The sequence below is a fragment of the Miniopterus schreibersii genome, assembly GCF_964146895.1.
Source record: "Miniopterus schreibersii genome assembly, chromosome: 1".
NCBI lineage: Eukaryota > Metazoa > Chordata > Mammalia > Chiroptera > Miniopteridae > Miniopterus > Miniopterus schreibersii.
The window spans coordinates 119,031,846-119,057,345 of record NC_138101.1 but is presented as its reverse complement, the minus strand read 5'-3'; the positions used below and the strand labels follow the sequence as shown (position 1 = coordinate 119,057,345).

Sequence of the window (25,500 nt, the reverse complement as noted above, 5' to 3'; positions counted from 1 at the left end):
TTACATTAGAAAACTGAGGTACTACTGTACTTAATATCCTAACTCCAGTCATTTCTCCACAGATAGGAAACATCTACTCAATCAAATCAATTTTCCCATATGTATGAGCTGTATTTTGGACTCTTCGATGCCACTAATCTATTTGCGAGTTCTTAGGCCAAAAAAACACTGCTATATAGTTTTATAACATACTTTGATATTTATTAGCACATATTTCCTAATACTGTACTTTTTCAAAATTGTCATAGTCATTTCTAAATTATTCCAATTCAACTTTTTTCTAGCTTTTTAAGTTTCAGTTTTAAGAAATCTTTTAGGATTTTGATTGAGGTAACATTAAATTTATAGATTTTTTTAAAGTAGTGACATCTTATAACATTGTCTTTCCATCTAGATTGTTTTTATGACTTTTAATGAAATTACATATTTTTAATCATATAGTTCCTGAAACCATGTACTTTATTCTTCCTTAATTGTTAGAACTGTCTTTTGTTTCTGCAGTAGTCTAGAAATAAAACTGCATTGTAACTAGTCACCTAATTTCCTTCTTGCCCACCCCCTCAGTCCTTCACAGTGCCTACCATCATATGTTTAAAAGTAAATCAGGTTATGATACTCTTACTTTAAGCCATTGAATGGCTGGCTTGTCCATGCACTTAAAATTCAAACTCCTTACTTAGGCTCTCAAATCCTTTTGTGGTGTGGTCTCTGTCTTCTTGCCATCTGTCTGCATTTTGTACTACTCCACGTACTTCGAACTGAGGTTTTCTTTTATTTTGTTTTTCTATAGATCAATTTTCCCATGGTCTTTTTTCTATATTAAAGGAATATCTCTGGAGAGATCCAAGATGGCGATGGATTAAGTGGAAGCTACACTGACATTCTCCCAGGACCAAACTGGAATTACAACTAAAATATAGAAAAACCATCCTGAATAATCAACTGAAGACTAGCTGGAGAGAACCCTTATAACCAAGCACTTAAAGTAGAGACTGCATAGAGACTTGTAGGAAGTGTGGAGGTGCAAGAGGGCTGAACAGAATCCCACAGGCAGCAGCTGAAGGTCTGGAGGGATATCTCAGCTGTGGGGGATTCCCACTGAGGACTTTGGTGTCTAAACCCTAATCTGGGTTCCCCAGCCCAGAGCACTAGAACTGAGAAAGGTTCCCACTTAACTTATGGCTGTGAAAAGTAGCAGGGATTGTGTCTACCAGGGAGAGATGGCTGGAAATGTAGGCACCCTCTTAGAGGTGAGTGACTGCATCTTTCCTTGGGCTCTGGCAGAGGGAGGACAGAGTGGAGTAGAGCTGTGTGAGGAGAATACATGGTTTTGGGCTTTGGATATAGAGCTTGGAAGGTACCTGTCTAGATTCCTGTGCTGAATCATTCCCCAGTACTGCAGAGAACATCTTTCTCAGACCTACTTCTACCATCCAGGCAGCTTTTGTCTAGAGGGGAAGCAATTGCCCCATCCATTGAAAACTTCTTGCCCCACCCGGTGGAGTTGACCCCTTGCTTTGGTCTATAGCCTGAGGTCATGAAGAGACTGAGAATATCAATCAGCCTGCAGGCAGAGGCAGACCTCTGGGTGCTTTGAGTTTTTGCCTGATCTGCTTCTAAACACGGGACTTGGGAAAGCAGACCTTGGTGCACATCTTGGTCCCTTCCAATTGCTCCTGCCCCAGCAGAGGGAGCCACAATCTGTGGATTGCAAATAGCTCAAACAGGGTACTCAAGGCTAGCCACAAACAGCATCTGACATTGGCCTGCACCAGATACTCTCCAAAAAGATTAGGATTCCTAGCAGATCTATCTAATGTTTCAGGTAGCAGATTTACCTGAAACAAGCCCAAATAGGCAGCCAAAATGGGGAGACAAAAAAAAACAAGCTCCAAATGAAACAACAGGAGTATTCTCCAGAAGAAGAGCTAAATGAAATGGAGATAAGCAATCTATCCAATACAGAGTTCAGAATACTGATTGTAAGGATGCTCTGCAGCATGAGAAAAGATATGGAAACTATGAAGGATGACATAGCAGAAATGAAGAATACATTGGAAGCAATAAACAGCAGATTAGAGGAAGCTGAGAATCGGGTCAGAGAATTAGAAGACAGGGTTGAAAAAATCAAAGATCCAGAAAGAAAAAATTAAAAAACAGGAAGTCAGTTTAAGGGAGCTGTGGGACACTATGAAACATAACAATATTCACATTATAGGAGTAACCAGACGATAAAGAAACTGAGCAAGGGATAGAGAAGCTGTTTGAAAAAATAATGGCAGAAAACTTCCCTATCCTGGTGAATGGAAAAGTCACACAAGTTCAGAAGGCACAGAGAGTCTTAAGCAAAAAGAACCGAAAGAAGCCCACACCCAGAGACATCATAATTAAAATGCCAAAAATTAAAGACAGAGAATCTTGAAGTCAGCAAGAGAAAAGCAATTTGTTACTCACAAAGGAGCTCCCATAAGGCTGTCAGATGATTTCTCATTAGAAACTCTACAGGCCAGAAGGGAATGGCATGAAGTATTCAAGGACATGCAAAACAGGGATCTGAAACCAAGACTACTCTATCCAGCAAGGATATCATTCAAAGTAGATGTTGAAATAAAGAGCTTCTTGGACAAAAAAAAAAAAAAAAGAAAAGGCTAAAGAAGTTTATCACAACCAAACCAGCTTTACAATGTTAAACTGCTGTAATAAGAAATAGAAATATATATATAGAGAGAAATATAGGCATAAAGAATTAAAATGGCAATAGATGAACACCTATCAATAATAACCTTAAATGTAAATGGATTAAAGGCTCCAATCAAAAGACATAGGGTAGCTGAATGGATAAAAAAACATGACCCATATATATGCTATCTACAAAAGACCCGCCTCAGAACAAAAGTCTCACAGTCTGAGAGTGAAGGGATGAAAATTTTTTTCCATGCAAGTGGAAATGAAAAAAACCAAAACTGTGGTAGCAATGCTCATATCTGACAAAAAAGATTTGAAAATGAAGGCCATAACAAGAGACAATAAAGGTGACTACCTAATAATACTAAAGGGATCTATCCAACAACAAGCTATAACCCTGGTAAACATATGCACCCAGTATAGGAGCACCTAAATATATATATTAAAAAAATAACTTCTGGACAACTTTAAGGGAGAGATAGACAGCAATACAGTCATAGTAGGGGATTTTAACATCCCACTGACTTCAGTGGAGAGATCTTCCAGACCAAAAAATCAATAAGGATGTTCCTGTCCAATTATCCCAGCACCACTTTTTGAAGAGACTCCATTGTACGCTCTTGCGTCCTTTGTCAAATATTAATTGACCATAATGGTGTGGGTTGATTTCTGGGGTCTCTATTTTGTTCCATTGATCTATATGTCTGTTGTTGTACCAATATTAGGCTGTTTTGATTATAATGGCTTTGTAGTATAGTTTGATATCCGGTAAAGTGATCCCTCCAACTCTTCTTTCTCGAGATTGCTGTGACTATTTCGGGTATTTTTAGTTCCATATAAATTTTTGGAATATTCTAGTTCTGTGAAATATATGCCAGGCAGAAAAAGACAAATATCACATGATCTCACTTATATGTGGAATCTAAAGAACAAAATAAACTGATGAACAAAATAGATCTAGTGACATAGAAGCATGGAACAAACTGACAAATCTCAGAGGGAAGGCATGGGTGGGTGGGGAGAGATCAATCAAAGAATTTATATGCATAGATGCATCACCCATGGATACAGACAGTAGTGTGGTGAAGGCCTAGGGTGGGGGATGAATGGGAGGTAGAAGGGAGAGGATCAATGGGGTAAAAAGGAGTAAATCTGTAATTCTTTCAACAATAAAGATAAATTTTTAAAAATCAACAAGGAAACAGTGACTCTAAATGGCACACTAGATCAGATGGATTTAATTGACATTTACAGAACATTTCACCCCAAAGCTGCAGAATATACATTCTCAAGTGCATATGGGACATTCTCAAATATAGACCACATGTTAGGACACAAAACAAGCCTCTACAAGTTCAAGAAGACTGATATATCAAGCATCTTCTGGGACATTTACACCGTGGAATACTATGTACCATACTTACCCTTTGAGACAACTTGGTGGGACCTGAAGAGTGTTTTGCTAAGCAAAATAAGCCAGTCAGAGACAAGTATCATATGATCTTCCTCATATATGGAATCTAATGAACAAAATAAACCAATGAACAAAATAGGTCCAGAGACATAGAAGCATGAAACAAACTGATGAATCTCAGATAGAAGGTGGGGGTGGGTGCGTGGGGAGAGAATAACGTAAGATATCATCTGATATTTTCATATAACTGGGTGTCTTGTGTTTTACTTGCTACATCTGGCAGCCCTAGCTAGATGCCAACTCTCTGGCAACCTGACTTCTTGGGAATTCAACAACCAGTAAGTGGGTTTGAAAAGCTCCTCACTTTCAGAAATTGATTTCACAAAGGTCATGGCTCAAATTGCACATGCTTTGCCTGGGATATAATAAAGCATTTCTTAGTATTTTATTTCATTTTATTTTACCTATTCTAACCTTCTTATTAAAAAGTTAGTGGTGTGTTTTTTTAAATTTTTTAACTACAGATTCTTTACCTTACTAATTTTGAGCACATAAAGGGAAGAATAGGAGACTAGGACCTTTTTGGAGATGGTTGTCTGAGGAGGCTTCTGTGGAAATAGCTGAACGGACACATGAAGGGTGAGAAGAAGCTAGCCATGTGACAGAAGAGTGGGTGTGGAGCAAGTGTTCAGGCAGAGGGGACAGCAAATGCAAAGACTTTAATGTGGGAAAGAGCATGCTTGTTCAGGACACTGAGCAGTGTGGCCAGAGCCCATTGAGTTGGAGTGTGACATGAGATTAGGTTGTAGAGAGGCAGGAACCAGATCCTGTCAGCCTTTTGAATGCCATGGTAATGAATTTGGATTTTATGTTGGCTGTCGTGAGGAGCTGTTGAAAGATTAGGCAGAAAAGAAAGATGATCACACTTGGGTTTGAAGATCACTTAATATTATTTTACATGTAATTGTCAAAGTGTGATTAAAAGTAAAAAAATAAAGAACATATTTATGCATAACAATTTCTAAAATGTTGTGATTGGTGAAAACTGAGGTGCTAGATATTAGCGATTTGGGGGAAATACTGTAGGCTTTTAAACTGAACAGTTACTGTTTGTCGAGGACCTGTTATCTATCAAGCAATGAGGTATGTTCTTTACACATGTCTTCACAGAAATTTTCTTGAAAAGAAGGCATTCTTTTCCTGTTTTATAGGGGAGAAAATTTTAGTCAGAGAAAAAGGAACTACTATAGCAGAGTTAGGATTCAAAACCATGTCTGCTTGACTTCATTTTACCAAGGCTCTTTCCATTATGGCTCTTTTTTAGGGGGAAGGGGCAGAGGAGGATGGCTGAAAATTGAGGGAAAGGAAAGCAATCTTATAATACATGATTGTTGAATAAATGAATGCAAATATTTCTCCTTTGTGGGAGTAATGGTTGGGAAGGTAGATGCTGTGAATTAGAACAATCAAATTGAATTTCCCAATTAGAACATTATCCTGGAAAAGAATTTCAGACCCAGCTTTGATTAGAAGTTAGCATTCAATGATTTTATGGTATACCAGTACCATAAAAAATTTGAACGCATGTATATATATCAGACAATTAAAATCATCATCATTATAATATTATCAGCTAACCACTTAATCTTATTTGAGATCCCCAGGAAAGGAGTTGCGCATGCTTGGCAGACACAGCTTTTGGAGGAATTAGCTGTGCCGGGCAGGAAGGGCCTGAGCTCTGGAGCTGAAAGCAGTAATTGTTAGAGAGCAAAGCAGTGTAGAAACATTTGTTAACTCTTAAGTGTTGCCTGTTCTTATTTGATAACATGAGTATATTTTGTTGAACTCTTTGAATAGTAAATGATTTTAACTTTTAATTTTTAAACAATTTGTTTATAAATTGAGAACTTAAAGCAAGAGGGCACGACTACTATATGGTGATAGTGAACATCAAAGAATCAGAAAGGATAAAAGGCATCATTTAGAGACTAACTGGATGCTATAGAATGGTCAAAAGTAATTTACTTTATTAAAATCTGGAGTGGAAAGGGGTTGTAGCAGCCTGGGATAGGGTGTGGTCATAGTGTCTATGAGGGGGCAGGTGGAAAGCCAGTCCTCTGGCTCAAGAATGGGCAGTGCAATCACTCCAGGATTTTTCTTTATTCTGAAACCATAGCTCCTTGGAGGCCAGAAGAAATTAAGCTGTTGGTTTGGTGTTGATTTCAGAGAAATGATAGTTTCATTGTGGGCCTCTTAGACCAGGCCCCTAGAACTGATTTCCCCAACTCTGGACGCTCAAGCCTCAAGCAAAAGGGGCCAACCCTCTGAGGGCTCCACCCTTTGTGGCCCTCACAGTCCAACCTGGAACTCTGGGGGAGAGGGGCCTCCGGACCAGGGCATATTGGCCATTCCTAGTCCCATTGGGACAAGGGACAAGATGGGCAGGGGCCCAGGCCTTCAAGGCTATCTAGCAGGGCAGGCCCCTTCAAGCCTGACTATATGACTCTTCGCTTCCTTTGGCTAAAGTAGGAGTAGATCACCCTAAAGTAAATAAAGCTTAAAAGGAAAGACAAAACTCTCCAATTGTTCCTGACAGGGCGTGCACAAAACCCACTTTCCTGGCATCGGAGCAGCTGAACTACTGCATCTGCCTCTTGGGGTCAAGCTGCCTGTGATCTCAAGGAGCAAGATTTTATACTATACTATGAAGTTAAGTGAAAAGGTAATTTTTGTTTTGGCATTGGTTGTCTTTGCCTATTCTACTTGCTGTTAAAGTCAGGCGCTACATTATACAAAGTCCATTAAGGGAATTCACATTAACATTCACAACAACAAAAAATCAAACCCACATCTAAACCAAGGTATTGTTTTGGATTCATGCCAAGCAATTTCATCTAGTATGGCTTGCACAAAATCATGGGCCAGAAAGTTTTGATTCTTAGTTCTTTCTTAAGTTTTGGAAGCATATTAACTCTTCTTTATAACAACATAAGATATACATATTTAGTGGGATTTTATTTACTGAGAAATAAATGTTTGGTTCAAAGGCAGAAAATTATTGGTGCTGGCTGGCTTTCAATTATGTTATGATTTTAACCAAAAACTTGGACAAAACTCTCATACAGAAACTTCTCTATGATTTTGTTCCAAGAGAAATTCTATTTCATACCAAAAGTGAGGGAAAATGGAATTGAAATGAGTTAACATGTTTAGGTACTTTAACTTCACTTTAGTGGAAGAGGCTCTGCCTCCCTGAAAAGGCTCAGTGATTCCTTCGCCTTTCCTATCCAGTTTTTACTCCAATCCAGAACCTAGCTTCCTCCAGCTGGAGTCTTTAATGCTTACGCACACATGCTGTGTTAATGCTTCTGTGCCTTTACTCACCATGCCCCCAAACCTGGCGTACCCTTTCCTCTTCTCAGTCATCTGTTTCAAGATTTTTTTTTCTGAACAATGATAGGCCCCAGTGAGCTTATATTTCCTTAGTATTTGCATTTCCCTTGGTTTGTATAATTTTATTCAACACTACAGTTCTATAATTATAGTTTTATAACATAAATCATTCTGGGTTATAGTGTGTACTTCTCTCAAATCCGTTCTTGCTTTTAGTCCTCAATGCTACTCCCACCTCAAACCGCCCCAGCCCTCGACTCAATCACTAACACTGAGGTTCAATACATTCTTTCTGAGTGGTTTCTTTGGTTAATGTCACAAAAATTTCTGCAAGGAAGAATTCCGAGTGACCCCTTTCCCCTTCTTCTCTCTCTGATATTGGAAATGAATAGGCCCCTTAGTATTTGATACTTGCCTAGTAAACAAAATTTCTTAAACCAAGTTTTGCTTCTGGAAAATATTTGTTTTTAAAGTCAAATCTGTTCTACTAGGATGGAACAAGCTAACTAGAAACATGCCTACCTCACAATTTAACTGGGTCGCATTCACACAAACAGCTTTTCTAAAGCATGCTTGAGACCTGTACCACTCCTCTTTTGTGTCTAAACGTAGCCCTGTGTTTCTTGTCTGCTTCCTCAAGTATATTGTTTGTTGTACTACCATTTTCTGTCAAATATTAATTTACTTGTCAACTACTTTTTAAAAGATACTCTCTCTATTCTTTATTACATTCGTTTCCCCCAAACTGTCTTCATTTAATTATAATTAGACACCAAACTATTTCCTTGAAGACTGAGTTTATATGAGAGCTTTCCTTTTCTTTTAGTAAAAGCTCCTCAGTGAAGTAATGCTTTATATTTACACTTTCAGGTTTTTTTATTTTTTTAAAAGGGAAACTATTTTAATTGACAATTGGGTTACCCTGGCTCCAGTGAATGGATTTGTTTAAAAGGTGTTCTTTGTTTATGGGTCAGTAGCCCAGGTGAGATCTTGAGAAATATCTCATCACAGCTAAAAGTCAATATCTAAAAGAAGTCAATAGCTACATGTCAACATCTAAAAGAAACACTCAGACCAATCCTTGACTCATGATTGTTGGTTGCTTCATATCTGGTTTCACCGAATTCACGACATTGCCCTGTAGAATTCCTTTCTTTGCCTTCTCAGGGAAGCACTGGCAATTGAAGAATTATTACGCTTGATGATATAGGCCCGTTGGAGGGGATTAAGTCTGGTATTAAGAAAGAGAACAGAAACTTTCCAAGGAAGCTCCAAATTGAAAAGGAAAGCTAGCATCCTATCAGGTTCCACCAATCTTTCCCTACATCATAGGAAGCACCCTCCACCTACCTTAAGGGAGTTCTTTTTAGGATCCCACCCAGCCAGGCTCTTTAGTGTTCAGAATTTGACTGACGTGGCTTCTGCCAGACAGAACAACACAGAGGTCACAAATTGGTACCTGCAGACGGGTCAGGACTATTAAGTCTTGTAAATTGAATTGGATGCCTGCAAACAGAGCAGGTGCTTTCAGGTTTGCCATGTCTCCCACACATTCCAGTTGCCTTTCACTTGGGCTAGTTCCTGCTCTGACATGACTTTAAACTAAAATTGTTTTCCTGGCCAAATGCACATAAAGGAAAACAGAAATAATGTAAAGACAGTAGGACACTGTCCACACCTACATCAGTCCTCTACTTGCTCCCTTTCACAGGTTCTCCCTTAACACATTAACACCATCCTGCTATTGAAATATGGACTAAGAACTCACACCAAAACAAACAAAAACAAAACACACACAAACAAACAAAAAACACCCACTTTGGTAATGTTTTAATTTACAAATGAGATTAAATAACTGAGCTGTTTCCTATAAAGTAACAGATATAGAAACATGGCTGTTAGCTGATATTTTCCTTCTTTTATATGCTAATGGCCGTTGCACGAGGTTGTATTTGGTCTTTACACATGTGGAGAAATCTCCATTCCTATCAATATCCTATATAACTGGCTCTTTAATATACTGAACTTTATAATTCAGATCTTGAATTTTTTCCTGACTGTAGCACTCAGAGATCATTGGGTTTCTTGTATTAGATAAGACCCCAAGATACAATTACTCTCTAATCCATCATCTTTAACATCTAGTTTTACTTCTACTTTTTGATAAACTTGTTCCCATGCATCTTGGAAAGAGATTTTCCATTTTCTTCATTTTCAGATTATTGAGATATAATAGTCAAATTAATATTATCTCTTTAAACTTTGAATACAGCGCTCTGACCTGGAAGAAGGAGGACGGAAATGGAGAAACTTAGCATTAGCTTTATACGTGAAAACAAGTTTTATCCTATTCTTTTTTCCTCTCTTCCTTTTTTCTCTGGCCCCGAGCCAGGGCTGATGGAGATCAGTGGAGGAACTGAGTGAGGATCGGTGTTTAGAATAATTCAGGTCGCCTGGCTGGGCGTGGCTCAGCAGTTGAGCATCGACCTAGGATCCAGGAGATCACGGTTCAGTTCGTGGTCAGGGCACGTGCCCAGGTTGCGGGTCCATCCCCAGTGGGGGGCGTGCAGGAGGCAGCCGATCAATGACTCTCTCATCATTGATGTTTCTATCTCTCCCTCTCCCTCTGAATCTCCCTCTCCCTTCCTCTCTGAAGTCAATAAGGATATGTTTGGAACAACAACAAAAAGAGTAATTCGGGGAAAGTAGGAATAAGCAATTAGTGTTACTCAGTCCATCCTTCTGTTGCTGGTTTCCCCTACTTCGCATTCTTCTTGCATGCTCTATTTTCAGTGAACATTCTAATCATTTTAATAGGTTGATATTTAGAAGTGAAATTCATTAATTTTACATTTGTTGTCATTTTAAATCTGCATTTGCAGCTTTTTCAACCTTCTTATGGTTTTAACCTGACTGACCCTTATTGTCAACTTTTGGGAAACCAATATAATAGTCTCCATGATCCACATTTAAGAGCATACCATTCACGCGAAGGTATCCGGAGGAGATTAAAGGAAGGAAGCCACAGCCCCAGCAATAATGAAGTGGGTTGAAGATCACTTCTTTTTAACCATTGAATATTTCCAATACTTGATGTAAGTTTGCTTCTATACCTCACTGGGGTGGCGGTGGGGCTGGGGTTCCACCTTTAACTGGGTCATGAGAGATACTTAATGAGAAATTCTATAAATTACTTAGTATTTTGGGTAAAGGGAAATCAGGCAACAGTTGTTTCTGAATGATACTCCTCCCACCTTTTTTCTATGTAATACCAAAAGATCATTACCAAATAACTTGAGGATATAAAGATAATTTCCCAACTATATCATAGTTCTCTTTCTCTGTCTCTAACGGTTCTGCATTCTTGTCAAGGATTATGTCCTATGAAATTTTTAAAAACTTGAGACAAAATAGGAGCACAGCAAAATTAGCCTGATAGAATCGTGATAGAACATAAGAATAGTCTTATATTTCTAATTAGTATTGAACATTACTGTTACACTGGTATTTTATTCTAATAACCCCAATTATGTAGACTAAATTCATAAATCATACTTTTAAAAGTAATGAGATTTGGATAGAAATTTCCTGTTGTTTAACAGTTGTGGAGAGATACTACTTACAAAATTGTTAGCAATTGTTATCAAATTGTATGTTATTAATATTTTTCCTCCTGAAAGTGATTGCTATGATTTTTAAATTTATACCTTTATAAAGGTATAAACTTATGATGATGTATTTATCTTTCAGAGAGAGAAATTTTTACTTTGGTTCAGTTACCCATGTCTGTAATGGATTCAAAATATATTTAAATGCAGTTAAACAGAATTAGTTATTTAGAAAGTATAGGAATTTTACTATACACTAAATATAAAAAGCTGTATCAAAGGACAGTTTTATTTCTGTAAATTTTAAAAACTATACACACACATAGATATATGCATATATATGATATGGTATATACTTTTTTAAAATAGAAAATGTTTGCAAAACAAATAAATAAACTGCAAGAAAACTACTTGGACTTTCTGATATTCCAAAATTGGTGGTTACAGGAGGATACCCAATCTTAAGGACCAGGAGTGATTAATAAGGCCCAGATAAGATTGAAGTTAATGCACATTTTATGTATAGATTGTGGATTCAAAGAAGTTGGAAAAATACTAGAAAGAATGGGAGTTGGGAATTTCTTAAAGTACTAGACACTATTTAACTCCACTATTGTCCTCTATATAGAGAGGAAGGGAGATCAAGAGGTACAGAAATTGGGAACTTTGATGCCAAGGGAAGGAAGAGCAATTTCCACCGGAGATGACAGGGTTTGTGGGAGTCCAGGGGGTAATCCAGACTGATAACAGAAGAATGAATCAGGTCCAAAATCCTTCCTGTAGTTGGAAATGGAAGAAAAGAACCTTTTAGTACATGCCTCTAGCAGTAGCTCTTTAAGGGCTGACAGCATTAAATTTGAGGATGTTAGTGCAAAGTCAAAAATGAAGGTTTGGTTAAACTATATCTAAAGCCAATATAAATATGCATTGTCCCTAAATGAAAATGTGTAAGCTCTTCAGATATTACCTGCTCATATTCAACCATTACCGTTCTGTGGTCAGGCCCCTATCTTAGGAAGTGAAGGGATGTTATAGCTTTTTTCCTCTCCTCTTTCCTCCTTCGTTAGGTGAGGGATTGGGCTGCACAGCCTGACTTTTATAGTCCATGGGTTCATTGTGGGGTAGTTCCATAAGTATATTGACATACCAGAGGCCCAGACTATAGAGGGAAGATTTGTTCAAGGCTTTGTAAGTCGCAGGGGACACAAGATACATATTTTTCTTAGGAAATTAAAATCTTTTTCTTTCTAGAGTTGAAATCAGTTTTCAGTTAGTCCAGCCTTCTTTGCAAACTCATATCCCTAAACCCACTGGATAATGCATAATTACTGTGCAAAATGTTTTTAATGAGTATCCTCCACATTTTACCGTAGTCTTGGCCTTAAGAACAGGTACTGACATGGTAGGGAGATCTGTATAACAAAATATGGTGAGAGCTGGCTTACAAGTCCATGAGCAGAATTGATAGAAAAACTAAAATTCCTGCAGTTCAAGGAATAAAAAGTAAGCAAAGAAGGAGGTTGGGCATATCAAAGCAGCTGGTGCCACTATGAGGGACGCACCCAATTCACTTTCACTTGCATTCGCACTTTTATTCAGATACTTGGATATGATAAGCAGGAAATTACAGCAATGTGAGCTCACAGCAGAAGAGCAGCGCCTACTGTGGATGGACAGAAGAAAGATGACAGCAGGAACCAGAAGGAAACAGTCTTCATAGAAAAATTGCAGAGGTGAGAGATACATTTAAAATATTCAGAGAAAAATTGTGTATAGTGTTATGTTCGTAAATAATTGTAGCTGTCATTTCAGGTCTAAATAATGTGCTCACATGACTTTCCTCACAGCTGTAATATACAAGTTGTTACATGAAATCATGAGGCTGACACCACAAACTATATACATAAGCCGTATCTGCTCTTTTTTTTGTAACATGTCTTATTGACTTCCGAGAGAGGAAGGAAGAGGGAGAAAGAGAGATAAAGACATCATTGATGGGAGAGTCGTCATTGATAGGTTGCCTCCTGCACGCCCCCCACTGGGAATTGAACCGGAAACCCTGGCATGTGCCCTGACTGGGAATTGAACCGCAATCTCCTGGATCCTAGGCCGCTGCTCAACCACTGAGCCACGCCTGGCTGGGCCCAATATCTGCTCTTAAAGTAATTATTGTGAAACTTAGTAGACACCATTTAACTCCCCTACAGCCCTCAGTGTGAGGAGGATACTTTTTAAAATTTAGCTTTAGTAAAAAATAATTATGCCAAAAATAACCATGCCTGCATTCCTAGTACCCAGTGCAAGAAGGAAAGAAGCCCATTTGAAGGCCAATATGTGACTTTCATTACACAACCTGTTTCTGTGAGGCTCCTGACTTGTAATTTGCTTCCTGGTAGTGGACAAAATAAAAGGTTTATTTTTAACACTGATTACAATAACATTGTGTTCTCTAGGAATGGAAGACAAAAGAGATGTTGCTCCTGACAAAGACTGTAGAAGATGTTAAAAGAGAAGCTGGGATAGAGGAACAGCGGCCTAAAAGCAGAGGAGAGGGTGTCAAGAAGGTAAATTTAACTTTCACCTCTAATTTCAGCTGTTAGAGGAGAAGCTTGTGCTGATTTGGATTTTTTTTTTTTTTTTATCTTTATTGAAAGTGTTACAGGTGTCCCATTTTCTCCCTAATTGACTGCCTCCACCTCGTTCCCACCCCCTCCTCAGGCCTTCACACCGTTATTGTCTGTGAACATGGGTTATGCATATACACATATAACTTCTTTGGTTAATCTCTTCTGACTTTCCACCCCCCTTCCCTCTTCCCTCTGAAATATGATCCTCGGTTGCATGCGTCAGTGTCTCTGGATCTATTTCATTTGTCAGGTTCTTTTGTTCATTAGCTGCTTCTTAAAGAAGACCCTTCAACATTTCATGTAATACTGGTCTGGTGGTGATGAACTCCTTTAGCTTTTCCTTGTCTGAGAAGCTCTTTATCTGACCTTCAATTCTAAATGATAGTTTTGCTGGGTAGAGTAATCTTGGTTGTAGGTTCTTGTTTTTCATCACTTTGAATATTTCTTGCCACTCCCTTCTCTCCTGTAAGGTTTCTGTTGAGCAATCAGCTGAGAATCATATGGGTGCTCCCTTGTAGGTAACTAACTGCTTTTCTCTTCCTGCTTTTAAGATTATCTCTTTGTCTTTAACCTTTGGCATTTTAATTATGATATGTCTTGGTGTGGGTCTCTCTGGGTTCCTCTTGTTTGGGACCTTCTGTGCCTCCTGGACTTATAAGTCTATTTCTTTCCCCAGGCAGTGGAAGTTTTCTGTCATTATTTTTTCAAATAGGTTTTCAATTTCTTGCTCTCTTTCTTCTCCTTCTGGTTCCCCAATAATATGAATGTTGGTATGCTTGAAGTCCCAGGGGCTCCTTATACTATCTTCATTTTTCTAGATTCTTTTTCTTTTTGCTCTTCTGGTTGAGTGTTTTTTGTTCCCTCATGTTCCAAATTGCTGATTTTATTCTCAGTATCTTCTCTCTACTGTTGATTCCCTGTAAATTATTCTTCATTTCAGTCCGTTTAGCTTTTATTTCTGATTGGTGCTTATTAGGTCTTTGATGGTCTCATTTGTTTTCGTAATAGTTTTATTAATATCCTTGAGCATCCTTATAACCAAAATTCTGAACTCTGTATCTGTTAGCTTGCTTGGTTCTATTTCATTTAGTTCCTTTTCTGGAGATTTCTTCTGTTCTTTCCTTTGTGACATGTTTTTTTGAGTCCACATTTTGGCTGCTTCCACATGTTTGTTTCTGTGTATTAGGTAGAGCTGCTATGTCTCCAGGGATTTGCAGAGTGGCTTTGTGTAGTAGGTGTTCTATAGGGTCCAGTGGCTCAGCCTCCCCAGTCAACTGAGCTGGGCCTTCTAGGTGTTCCCCTGTGTGGGCTGTGTGCACTGTCCTGTTGTAGTTGAGCCTTGGTTGCTGTTGGCATCACTGGGAGGAATTGACCCCCAGACCAATCAGCTGTGAGGACCAGCTGCAACTGCAGCCAAAGGGCTGCTGTGCCGGAAACACCCCTGTGGAGCAGGATTTACTTCAGTGGAGCTTTGCTGTTCACCAAGTGCGCCCCTTGAGTGTGTCACTCGTGGATGTGGTAGGGTTGTAATCCAGTGTGGTTGAGTCTGACCACCAGGTGCACTGTCTCTAGGGCCTCCCTGGAGGTGCAAAGTCAGTCTCTGCCAGTGCCTTGCCCAGGACCACCTAGCATGAGCTACACAGCAAACCGTAGTTGTCTGCTACTTGTACTGGGCTTGGAGGTGTCTAGGAGAGGCCAAGCTATGAACGAATGCAGGCTGCTACTAGTGCCAGGCCTGCAGCCCCTTATCAAGCTATATGGATCACACTACTGCTTGTTTGAGAGAATTTAGAAAAGTCCTAAGCATGAGGCTTGAGAGGCCACTTGCACAGAAAAGCCACTGGAAATGTCTTGGATGAGCTTGCAGGTAGGGAAGGACGGGGTCTCTGGGAATCACCAGGGCAGGGCCAAAGGTGTGAGTCAGGTGCTAGAGATTCAAATATGGCACCTGCCTGGTGGCTCTGTGTGGGGAGGGCTCGCCAAAAGAGCAATGGCCTCTGCCAGCTCTTCTGTCTGGGAAAAAGCTGCCCCTCCACTTCGCGCCCCAATTCCAGGCAAGTTAGTTCCTCCTCAAATATCCCAGGTTCCTTTCAAGCTGCTGCCCAGCACTGGGGCTCAGAGGGAGCGTGCCTGAGTGAGTCTGTGTGCTGGCCCCTTTAAGAGGAACATCTGGAACTCCTGCATTCTCCGTATCCCTCAGGGACAGTCCCCAGCCTGAAGTTGTGGGGACTTCTCTTCCTGGCCCTGGAGCCCTGGGCTGGGGGCCCAATGTGGGGCTGGAACCCCTTACTCCTCCAGGAAACCTCCACTGCAGAGACATTCCTCCCAGGTTTAAACCCCAGCACTGGGTGTGGGCCCGCGGCCGCATCTCCAAGATTCAGCCCCGATCCTCCCGTGTCTTCTTCCCTCCTACCAATCTCTTTGCTTCTTCAGTTCCCTCCTTGTAGGGCTTCTCTTCAGCCAGATTTCAGGAGGTTCTGAGTGATGGTGGCTCTGTATTTTAGTTGTAATTTTGATGTGGTTGTGGGAGGCGGCGGGTACAACTGTTACCTACACCGCCATCTTGTTTTTCTTCCCAATTTTGGTTCTCGAAAGTACACTATGTAAGACAGCAATGGATCAGTTCCCCCATAACTGAAAGTTATGACAATTTTTACTATATATCTGCCATATTGTATTCTGACTATAGTATAAAAAGTGCTGCCCTATTATTTGATGCAACTACTTTTGACTTATTTTTATACCATAAACTATACTTGTAATTCCTATAGAAAAAAAATGATAAAACTGATTTTTTTTAGAATTAGAATTTCTTGGAGAAAGTTCTCAAATTTTACCCACTAGTTAATTTTAGAATAAGGGCTTTTAATTTTAAATAACATATAATATTTTATGATTTAGAGTCTAAATCTGTTTAAAGGGAAAGAGAAATCATTTATAATACCAGCACCACTCTAAAAATTTATTGGTACAACACGTGTGCACAGGCACATACACACAGGCACACATACATTTACATAATATTTCTATGAATGTTTATTCAAACAAATTCATGTTGTTATACCTCATAGGCATAACATTGACAACTTTTCATATCAATAAATGTTAGTCTAAAATTGTAAATAATCATTTTATGTAGCTTATTTTTTACAAACCTAGACTAAGTGTAAGATTTACATAATTTGGTTATATTGATATACAATTACAATTTTTTTAATTTTGGAAATTGAAATATGTATGATAATCTTTTAATCTACTTTTGTCACATGTACCTTTTAGTATTATCAGGAGCTCACTGCTCAGATAGCACGGTTAGCTCATTCCAACTTATTGTAATTATTATTTTCTAATATTCAATTTTTCACCACCTTTTTTTGTAGTTGGAGTTCTCTCTAAGTTGGAGTTCTCTTTAAGTTGTTTTGGGGTTTTTTTTTGGTTTTTTTTTTTGGAGAGCAACAGAATGCCCCAGGTTTCCCTTTAATTTTTGCCCAATGCCAATTTCTATTCAATGAGTCCTAGCCCATTTTAACGGCAACTAGTACAATGGATAAATTCTGCCACTGGGAGTGCCCATTAGACATGACCACTGATGGTAGGCATGGCAACACCACAGGCTGCTTAAGGTATGTTAAGGCAGAGCTACTTGAAGTACTGATATTTGCAATGGAGTTATTGTAAATTGTCTTCTTTACATCATGTTTTACTACAAGAAGCTTTCAATTCATTTGTGTGTGTTTATCAATATTTTTATATCTTTTCTTTCAGATTTGACATTATATATTTTTTTACTCCAAATTCTGGGCTTAAATTAGAGTTACAAAAATCTTTAAACAATTTTTGCCTTTGCATCTTTGTCAAAACTAAGTTGTACCACCCTATTTTTGAACTCTTTTTTGCTCTTTCACTTATTTGTCTAATTTACTGTCTTGATTGTTGTATTTTTAATAATTCTTTAAATAAGAAGTACTAGCCTTTCAAGTTTGTTCTTTATTTTTAAAGTTATTTTGGCTAATCTAGGCCCTTTAACGTATCCATATAAATTTTAGGATCAGCTTATCTGTTTCTACCTAGGAATCTTGCTGAGATTTTGATTGGAATTGTGTTAACTCAACCAGTTGATCTCTTGATAATACTGAATTTTCCAACTCATGAACCAAATATGTCTCTCCATTTATTTAGATATCCTGACCGGTCATGGTATACTGGTGTTTCCATTCCCAAATGTTGTTGATCAGTCACGAGATAACTCGTGTCTGAACTTACATTAATCTAAGTAATTTTAAGGTCTGAAAGCAATGAAGAGTGTTAAAAGAGTGCTGTAGACTGTTCAGGCTCAGATTATAAGAGGTGTGAGATATGAGTAAGTACGTATAATATCAATCATTCACGATGCCTCTATGATATTCACACATAACATCACAACCTATGTGTATAGTGGATTACAAAAGATATATGACGGGAATCAATTGAGCAGATCAATATTGGGCAGACAGCAGTATCTTGTGCAAAAGTATCAAATGGTATAAAAAAGTAGGTTTCTTTTTGATAAATTATGCCTTTTTCAATGCATTTAAAATTTGTTGCTACCATAATAAAAAAAATTTTTTGAGATACAAAAATTTTCTACTCGAAATTGCTAGAAAGTGGATTACAGAAAATTCAGCCAAATGCAGCACACAACCTATAAGAGCTCCAAATAAAGATTTGCCATTCAGATTATTAGGAAAAGTAAAAGACCATGTTTTACAAAAAACAGTAACCAGCGGTAAAATAAGTCCCACTAGGGTGTGTAAGGTATGTTCTAAGGGAAAGCGAAATGAAATACAATATGTATTTAAAACTTGTTTAGTACCATTGCATGTAAATACATGTCATATAATATATTACACTCAAAAAATTTTTTTTAATAAAACATAAAAAAATAAAATATTAAAATATATGCAATATGTTTAATTTTGACATATGGTAATATAAATATAAGATATGACAAAATAAACTTAAGTACACTTAAGTTTATTCAGATGCTTTCGTTTACTATTCAAGTGTGGAAAAGCAGCCAGACGCATGGGTGAGTTCTGGCTCGAAATAGCCCATCAGCAAGGTGTTAACTTTTCTTATCAATGTTATGAGTTTACAGGGTACAAGTCTTACACATGTTTTTGATAGATTCACCCCTAGGTATTTCATAATTTTTACTATTATAATTTGTATTTTTTTCAAATTATATGTTAGTATATAGGAAAGCAATTTTATATTCATCTTGTATTCTGCATTATTAAAAATCACTCATTAGTTGTAGTCATTTTTTTCAAGATGCCAGTTGATATTCTGCACAAATGATCATGTTGTTTATAAATAAAGGTAGTTTTATTGCCTCTCTTCAAATTCTCATCTCTTGTATTTCTTTTCTTGCCTGATAGCATGGACTAGAACCCCCAGTATGATGTAGAATAGAAGCAGTGATAATAAACATTATTGTCAAATACGTCTTTTGCCCCTCTCTCCTCTCTACAGACATATTGGGCTGCTTGATGTTGTCCCACATCTCACTGATACTTTCTTCATTTTTAAATTTTTTTCTCTTAGTCTTTTCCTTTTGGATGGTTTCTTTTCCTCAATAGACATTAATCTCTCCTTTTGAATTGTCTACTATGTCATTAATGTATCCATTGTATTACTATCTCACACATTAAAACAATTTATTTTGGTCCTTTTTATATATCTTTCATGTCTCTTCTTTGCCTTGTGAATAGGTGGAATGCAATTATGTTATCTCTGTTAATGTTCTTTTCTTTAATTCTAACATTTGTGCCATTTCTATGTCAAATTTGATTGATTTACTCATTTTATGGGTCATATATTTTCTTTAATGATTTAGAAACAGCCCCTTTTAGAGAAAAAATGTTTTATCATTTACAAAAAAAGCAAGAAAATGACTTCAAGGGAGAAGATATGGGAAAAAATACATCTGATTACAGAGGACAAGATAGAACACATTGTGAATGCAAGAACATTAAAAGTTCATGTGGTTCTGTAAAAAGTGCTTTTCTATGTATTTCCATTAAAATTCTTTTGTAAAACTTTGCTTACACTTGTTCTACTTGCATTGTACCAGGCACTGTTCTAGGCACCTCCCTATTACAGTTCAAGATAAAGAGTAGACATATATGCAAAAAAAACCCAAAATACTCTTACCAAGTGGTTCAGTGGACAAGCTTGCCTACACTGCAGTTCTAACCAATTTCCCTATACTTAAAATAATGTATTTTTCGCTACTAAAACTTGAAAAAGTTGTGTGTAAGATGATGGATATTATATATCAATATAGTTTTCTGCTATGTTGCCAGCCAGAAAGAATAATAGAACCAGAGAAAAACAAAGGGAAGAAGGAAGGTAACGGAGGAGTTAGAGAAGGAAGGAGGGTGAGGAAGGGAAGAGTTAGAGAAAGGAGGAGTTAGAGAAAGGAGGGGGGTGAGTAAGGGGGAGGGGTTAAAGAAGGAAGAGAGCGAGGAAGGGGGGGGTGAAGAAGGGAGGGGTTAGAGAAGGGAGGGGGTGAGGAAGAATGGAAGGGAAAAAAGGAAATTATGCGTTTCAAGGAGGAACATCAGGTCATGACTGCTATGCCCCATCTCTACCAGCTTCCTTTTATTTATAACATTATAAAACTATAGGGACTTTATCAAATCAATTTAATTAATATTAATTAAGATGTCATAGCTAGAATGTAAAAGTGTAGACTTGTTTTAATTATCTGTGACGATGTAGTATCAGGAAAAACATGAGCATCATCCATGCAGCTATCATCAAAGCATCCATCAGTCCTATCTCTGTCCCATTAATCCTGTTTCTAGGTGAGAGCCTACCTGTGTCACTCCAGTAAATTACTAACCAGTCTCCAGGGCTCTTAATTTAACCTGCTTCAAATCCATTTTGTAAACTGCTACCTAATGATACTTAAACACTTTTCTGATTGTTTCTTTTCCTAGCCTCAAAACTTAAAGATCTCCATTACTCTCAAATAAAGCTCAGACTCCGTAAACAACCATTCATCACCACCTAGAGTTCACACCAAATCTAAGTTTTTCACTTTATTTCACACATCTCCTTGAAGAAGGCAGCTATGATCTAAGTATTGCATATATAGGCTCTTGAGCCAAACTGCTGTAGTCCAAGTCATGCTTTACCATTTTCTAACCATGTGAATAGCTTGGACAAATAACTCCTCTAAGCCACAGTTTCATCATTTGAAAACAAATATAATACTCCTAAGTGATTCTTACAAAGTGTTTAAAAGTTCAAGCCCATAGTAAGCACTCGATTTATATCATTGTCCAATCAAATGAAACTACTGACTATTCCTAAAATACAAATTACCTTTCATACTTCTGTGCTTCTCTTTGCCAATCTTCTGAGCCTGGACTGACGTGCTCACTGACCATCTGCCCAGTCCTACAATTCTTTAAGCTCCACTGTAAATGAAACTCCATAGAGTCTTTCATAATAAACCTAATTGGAACATCTTTATCCTTTGAATCCCTGTAGTACTTTGTGTCATACTTTTTTATTTTTGATATATTCACAGCCCACTATTCTTTTCTTTTTAATTGATCCTAGAGAGAGAGAAACATTGATGTGAGAGAGAAACATCGTTCGGTTGCCTCACATACGTTCCCCGACCTGGGATTGAACCCACAAGGTAGGAATGTGCCCTGATGAACCCACTGCCTTGTGTACAGGATGATGCTCCAACCAACTGAGCCAACCGGCCAGAGCTACTTTGTGTCATTCTTGGTATACTTATTACATACTTCCAACTGTCTTAATCACCCCTAATATTGTAACCTTTGTGTTCCACAGGGCACCTAGTACTCTATATATGTGCTTAGGTATAGACTAAAGGTATGTTTGCTGAATGAGTAATTCAGTCTGTTCAGTTCACTGAGATAATGACAGCTTCAGAAGTCACTTAAGTAACTATATGCATTCTTTACTCTTCAACTGTTAACTTTCTCATTTAATAGGAAAAAGAGTTTCAAGTAGGCATTTTAAACATTTGTTACCTCGAATCCCCCTTTTTTGAAGTAGAATATAAATTAATGTACTTTATATTATCAAGGTCACAGAGGATAAGAATATTTGTTCCACAAATGAAATGAAATTATACCTCTGTAGTAAGGTTGTCACCCTCCACAAAGTGGACAGCTTCCAGAGGGACACAGAGGGAATGGGAGAGGAAGGGCCTGGCGTGTGAATCTGCTCCAGTGGGGAGACAGATCATGCTCACATTTTATATCGCTAATATAAACCCATTGAGCGCACGTGCTGTGAGGACCCTTTGCCCTCCTAAATGGTTGGGAGCAAGAACTAAAATCATCTCCGTCACAAGCAAGGGATCTGGGTATGGTTGCTTATGCCAGGCCGTGGGGCACATCTAAACTGCAGTAGTCACTGTGGGCTGATGAGTCTCTAGCCAGTAGCTATGTTGGTGTGCGTCCCACAAAGAGGAAATTACATTTTACAGTCGAGCTGAGTATAGCTTTTCCTCTCTGCCAAAGGAAAATTCTGTCCCTCATTTAACTGGAAGAGATAATATTTCAAGAGTTACTGTCTTCTTATTTCACATCACTTCATCTCCAATACCTCCCCACAGTCCCACATGCAAACTGGCATATGAATGAGATGCCGTGTGTTCAGTGAAACTGTACATGTTTGATTAACCTAGTGAAAAAGATGCTAAAAGTATCATAGATTGCATTGAGCAAAAGTATATTACCTGATTTAAAAAACTGTTGTAGCTAAATTTCTAGGCCCAGAATAATGCCTTTAAATCCATAAAGCATTAGTGTAATTTCTCAGGTTGTTGATTCTGTTTGTGTTGTGCTAAAACAGAAGTTAGCTAACTTTTCATATGAAGTGCTAGATAGTAAACACCACAGGTTTGCACAGCAAAGGTCTCTGTAAAAACTATTCCATTGGGTCTTTGTGGCAGAGAAGCAGCTGTAAACAAGATATGAACAAGTGAATGTGGCTGATTCAATGAAATTTATTCATGAACAATGAAATTTGAATTTTATTTTATTTTCACATCACAAAATATTAATCTTTTGATATTTTTCATGATTAAAAAATTGTAAAACCATTCTTAGTTTTGCAGGCCAGTCAAAAATAGATGGCAGGCAGCCCAGCTGGCATGGCTCAGTGGTTGAGCATCAACCTATGACACCAAGAGATTGGGGTTCGATTCCTGATCAGGTCATATGCCCAGGTTTCGGGTTCTACCCCAGTGGGGGCATGTAGGAGGCAGCTGATCAATGACTCTCTCATCATTGATGTTTCTATCTCTTTCTCTCCCTCTCCCTTCCTGTCTCTGAAATCAATAAAGACATATTAAAAAACAAATAAATAAAAGATGGCAGGCCATATTTACCCCATGGTGGTAGTTTGCTGACCCTATACTATTTAAATTTGGGACCCATAAATTATTCGAATATGATATGTGTATTCTGTTGTAATGTATACATGTCAATTATAATCCATTGTTGTTATTGATTTTCTGCCTGCTAAATCTGTCCATTTATAATAGGGGCTTATTGAGGTCTCTAATTATGACAGTGAATTTATCTATTTCTCCTTGCAGTTTTATAAGTTTTTGCCTTGTGTAGTTTGCACTCTGTTATTAGGTGCATACATGTTAAGGATTGTTATATCTTCTTGGATAATTGACTGCTTTATCATTACTTAATGCTCTTCTTTATCTCTGATATCTTTCTCTGCTTTGAAGTCTGTTCTATCTAAAATTAATACAGCTATTTCTGCTTTCATTCTTTTTTATATGTTTTTATTGATTTCAGAGAGAGGAAGAGAAAGGAGAGATAGAAGCATCAATGATGAGAGACATTGATTGGCTGCCTGCTGCACGCCCCCAGCTGAGGACCAAGCCCACAATCCCCGGTGTGTGCCCTGACCGGGAATCGAATCTCAAACTCCTGGATCATAGGTTAATGCTCAGCGGCTGAGCCACACCAGCCAAGCTACTCCTCCTTTCTTTTGAGTAATGTTAGCCTGGTATATGTTTTCTATCTCTTTACCTTAATCTGCATGTCTTTATATTAAATGGAGTTTCTTATAAACAACATATAGTTGAGTTTCTTTTGAGCCAGTCTAACAATGTGTCTTTTAGTTGGTGCATTTAGCCCATTGATGTTCAAAGTAATTATTAACCATAAGAGAAATTAAAGACAAATACCACTAATCTTCCCAAACTTTATAGATCATTTGTTAATCAGTTTAATATCAGAACCTTTAACTAGCAAAACAAAACAAAACTGGTGCAAATATCCCTATATTATAAATTAAATTGATCATATGAAGTTTTCAGAAATAACATTAAATCATAAATTTTCCAATATCACAAAGAAATATTGTGCTTTCAATTCAACATTTCAATGCTGTAGCACTTAAAAGAATGCTACATAATTTAAGGATGCTATTTAATATAAGCTTTCAAAAATTGAAAAGCATAGTGAAATACTTTTTCTGAAACATTATTTTATGATAGTACATATGACAACTATAGTTTTTTGATAGAAAAAATCACAGGAGTTTTTTATTAAATTTATTGAGGTGACATTGGTTAATAAGATTATATAGGTTTCAAGTGTACCTTTCTATGATACGTGATCTGTATATTGCATTACGTACCCACGACCCAAAGTCAACTACACTGAAATACCAATTCATACCTGTTAGAATGGCTATTATTAATACTTGGAATTTTTAAAAAAATCTTTTTTCAAAAATTCTTACTGAAATATCAGGAAAGTTATAGCAGAAGGTAATTTGGTGAACATGAAAGGGCTAATTCTAAAACAACCCAGGAAATCATATTAAAAGAGAAATGCGGGTTCATCTAAGATTTTCAAGTACTTTTAACCACTGAAATGCTCCAAGTAATGGTAAATTTAGCAATGTTAGAAAAAGAATTATAAAAGCCCATACTTACAAGCCAACTTTCTCTTACTACATTACATACATTTGGGTAGGGAAGTTCTGAAACATGAATTTCATTTTAATTTTCTGGTTTCCACAGAAGAGCTGTTTCTCAGTTGCATAACCCCTCAAAAGAGTAGATTATATAATCACACAATGTGAAAAAAATTAGATTCTTTTACACATTTCCAGATTTACAGTCAGTATTTTGACAATTCTTTCTTCAGTAGAATAAACATTACAAAAGAAAATAATTTTTAGTTCTCTCACAAATATGCATTGAGTAGTCTAGATATGCTTCCTCAAATAGCCACATTTTAAACATATTTGGGAATTGCTTAATGTTATGCTTCTATGTTATATTTTGAATAAGCTGGGAATCTATGTTTAATTATTAGAACATATTAGGTAACAAGTGCACTGTTCTGATGATTATTATAGCACAATAATATGTTTAGCTCATTTACACAAAACCAATTAAGTTATCATTATATTTCACAGAAAGTAAGACTATTAACATTAAAACAATGAATGTTTTACATAAGAACAAAAGGACAGGGGTCCAAGATGGTGGCAGACTGAGTGGCAGCTACACTGACACTCTCCTGGGACTAATCTGGATTTTCAAGTAAAACAGAAAAACCATCCTGAAAACCAACTGAAGACAAGCCGGAGAGCAACCTCATGACCAAGGACCTAACGTGGAGACCACACAGACTGGTAGGAAGTGCGGAGGCGCAAGAGGGCTGGCGGGGCTCCCACAGGCAGCAGCTGAAGGCCCAGA

The 25,500-nt window shown here is 37.6% G+C and overlaps 1 protein-coding gene across 1 annotated transcript; it reads left to right on the top strand.

The window, feature by feature from the left end:
- Positions 1–1,178: 1,178 nt before the first annotated feature.
- LOC308560618 (fibrous sheath-interacting protein 2-like) lies at positions 1,179–23,924 on the top strand (the record flags this gene model as incomplete). Its single annotated transcript, XM_081144681.1, has 6 exons — positions 1,179–1,250; positions 6,696–6,821; positions 10,375–10,536; positions 12,700–12,833; positions 13,554–13,664; positions 23,579–23,924. The coding sequence occupies 4 exons, from the start codon at positions 1,179–1,181 to the stop codon at positions 12,736–12,738; spliced, it is 399 nt and encodes a 132-aa protein (XP_081000807.1). The 3' UTR covers positions 12,739–12,833; positions 13,554–13,664; positions 23,579–23,924.
- Positions 23,925–25,500: the final 1,576 nt, after the last annotated feature.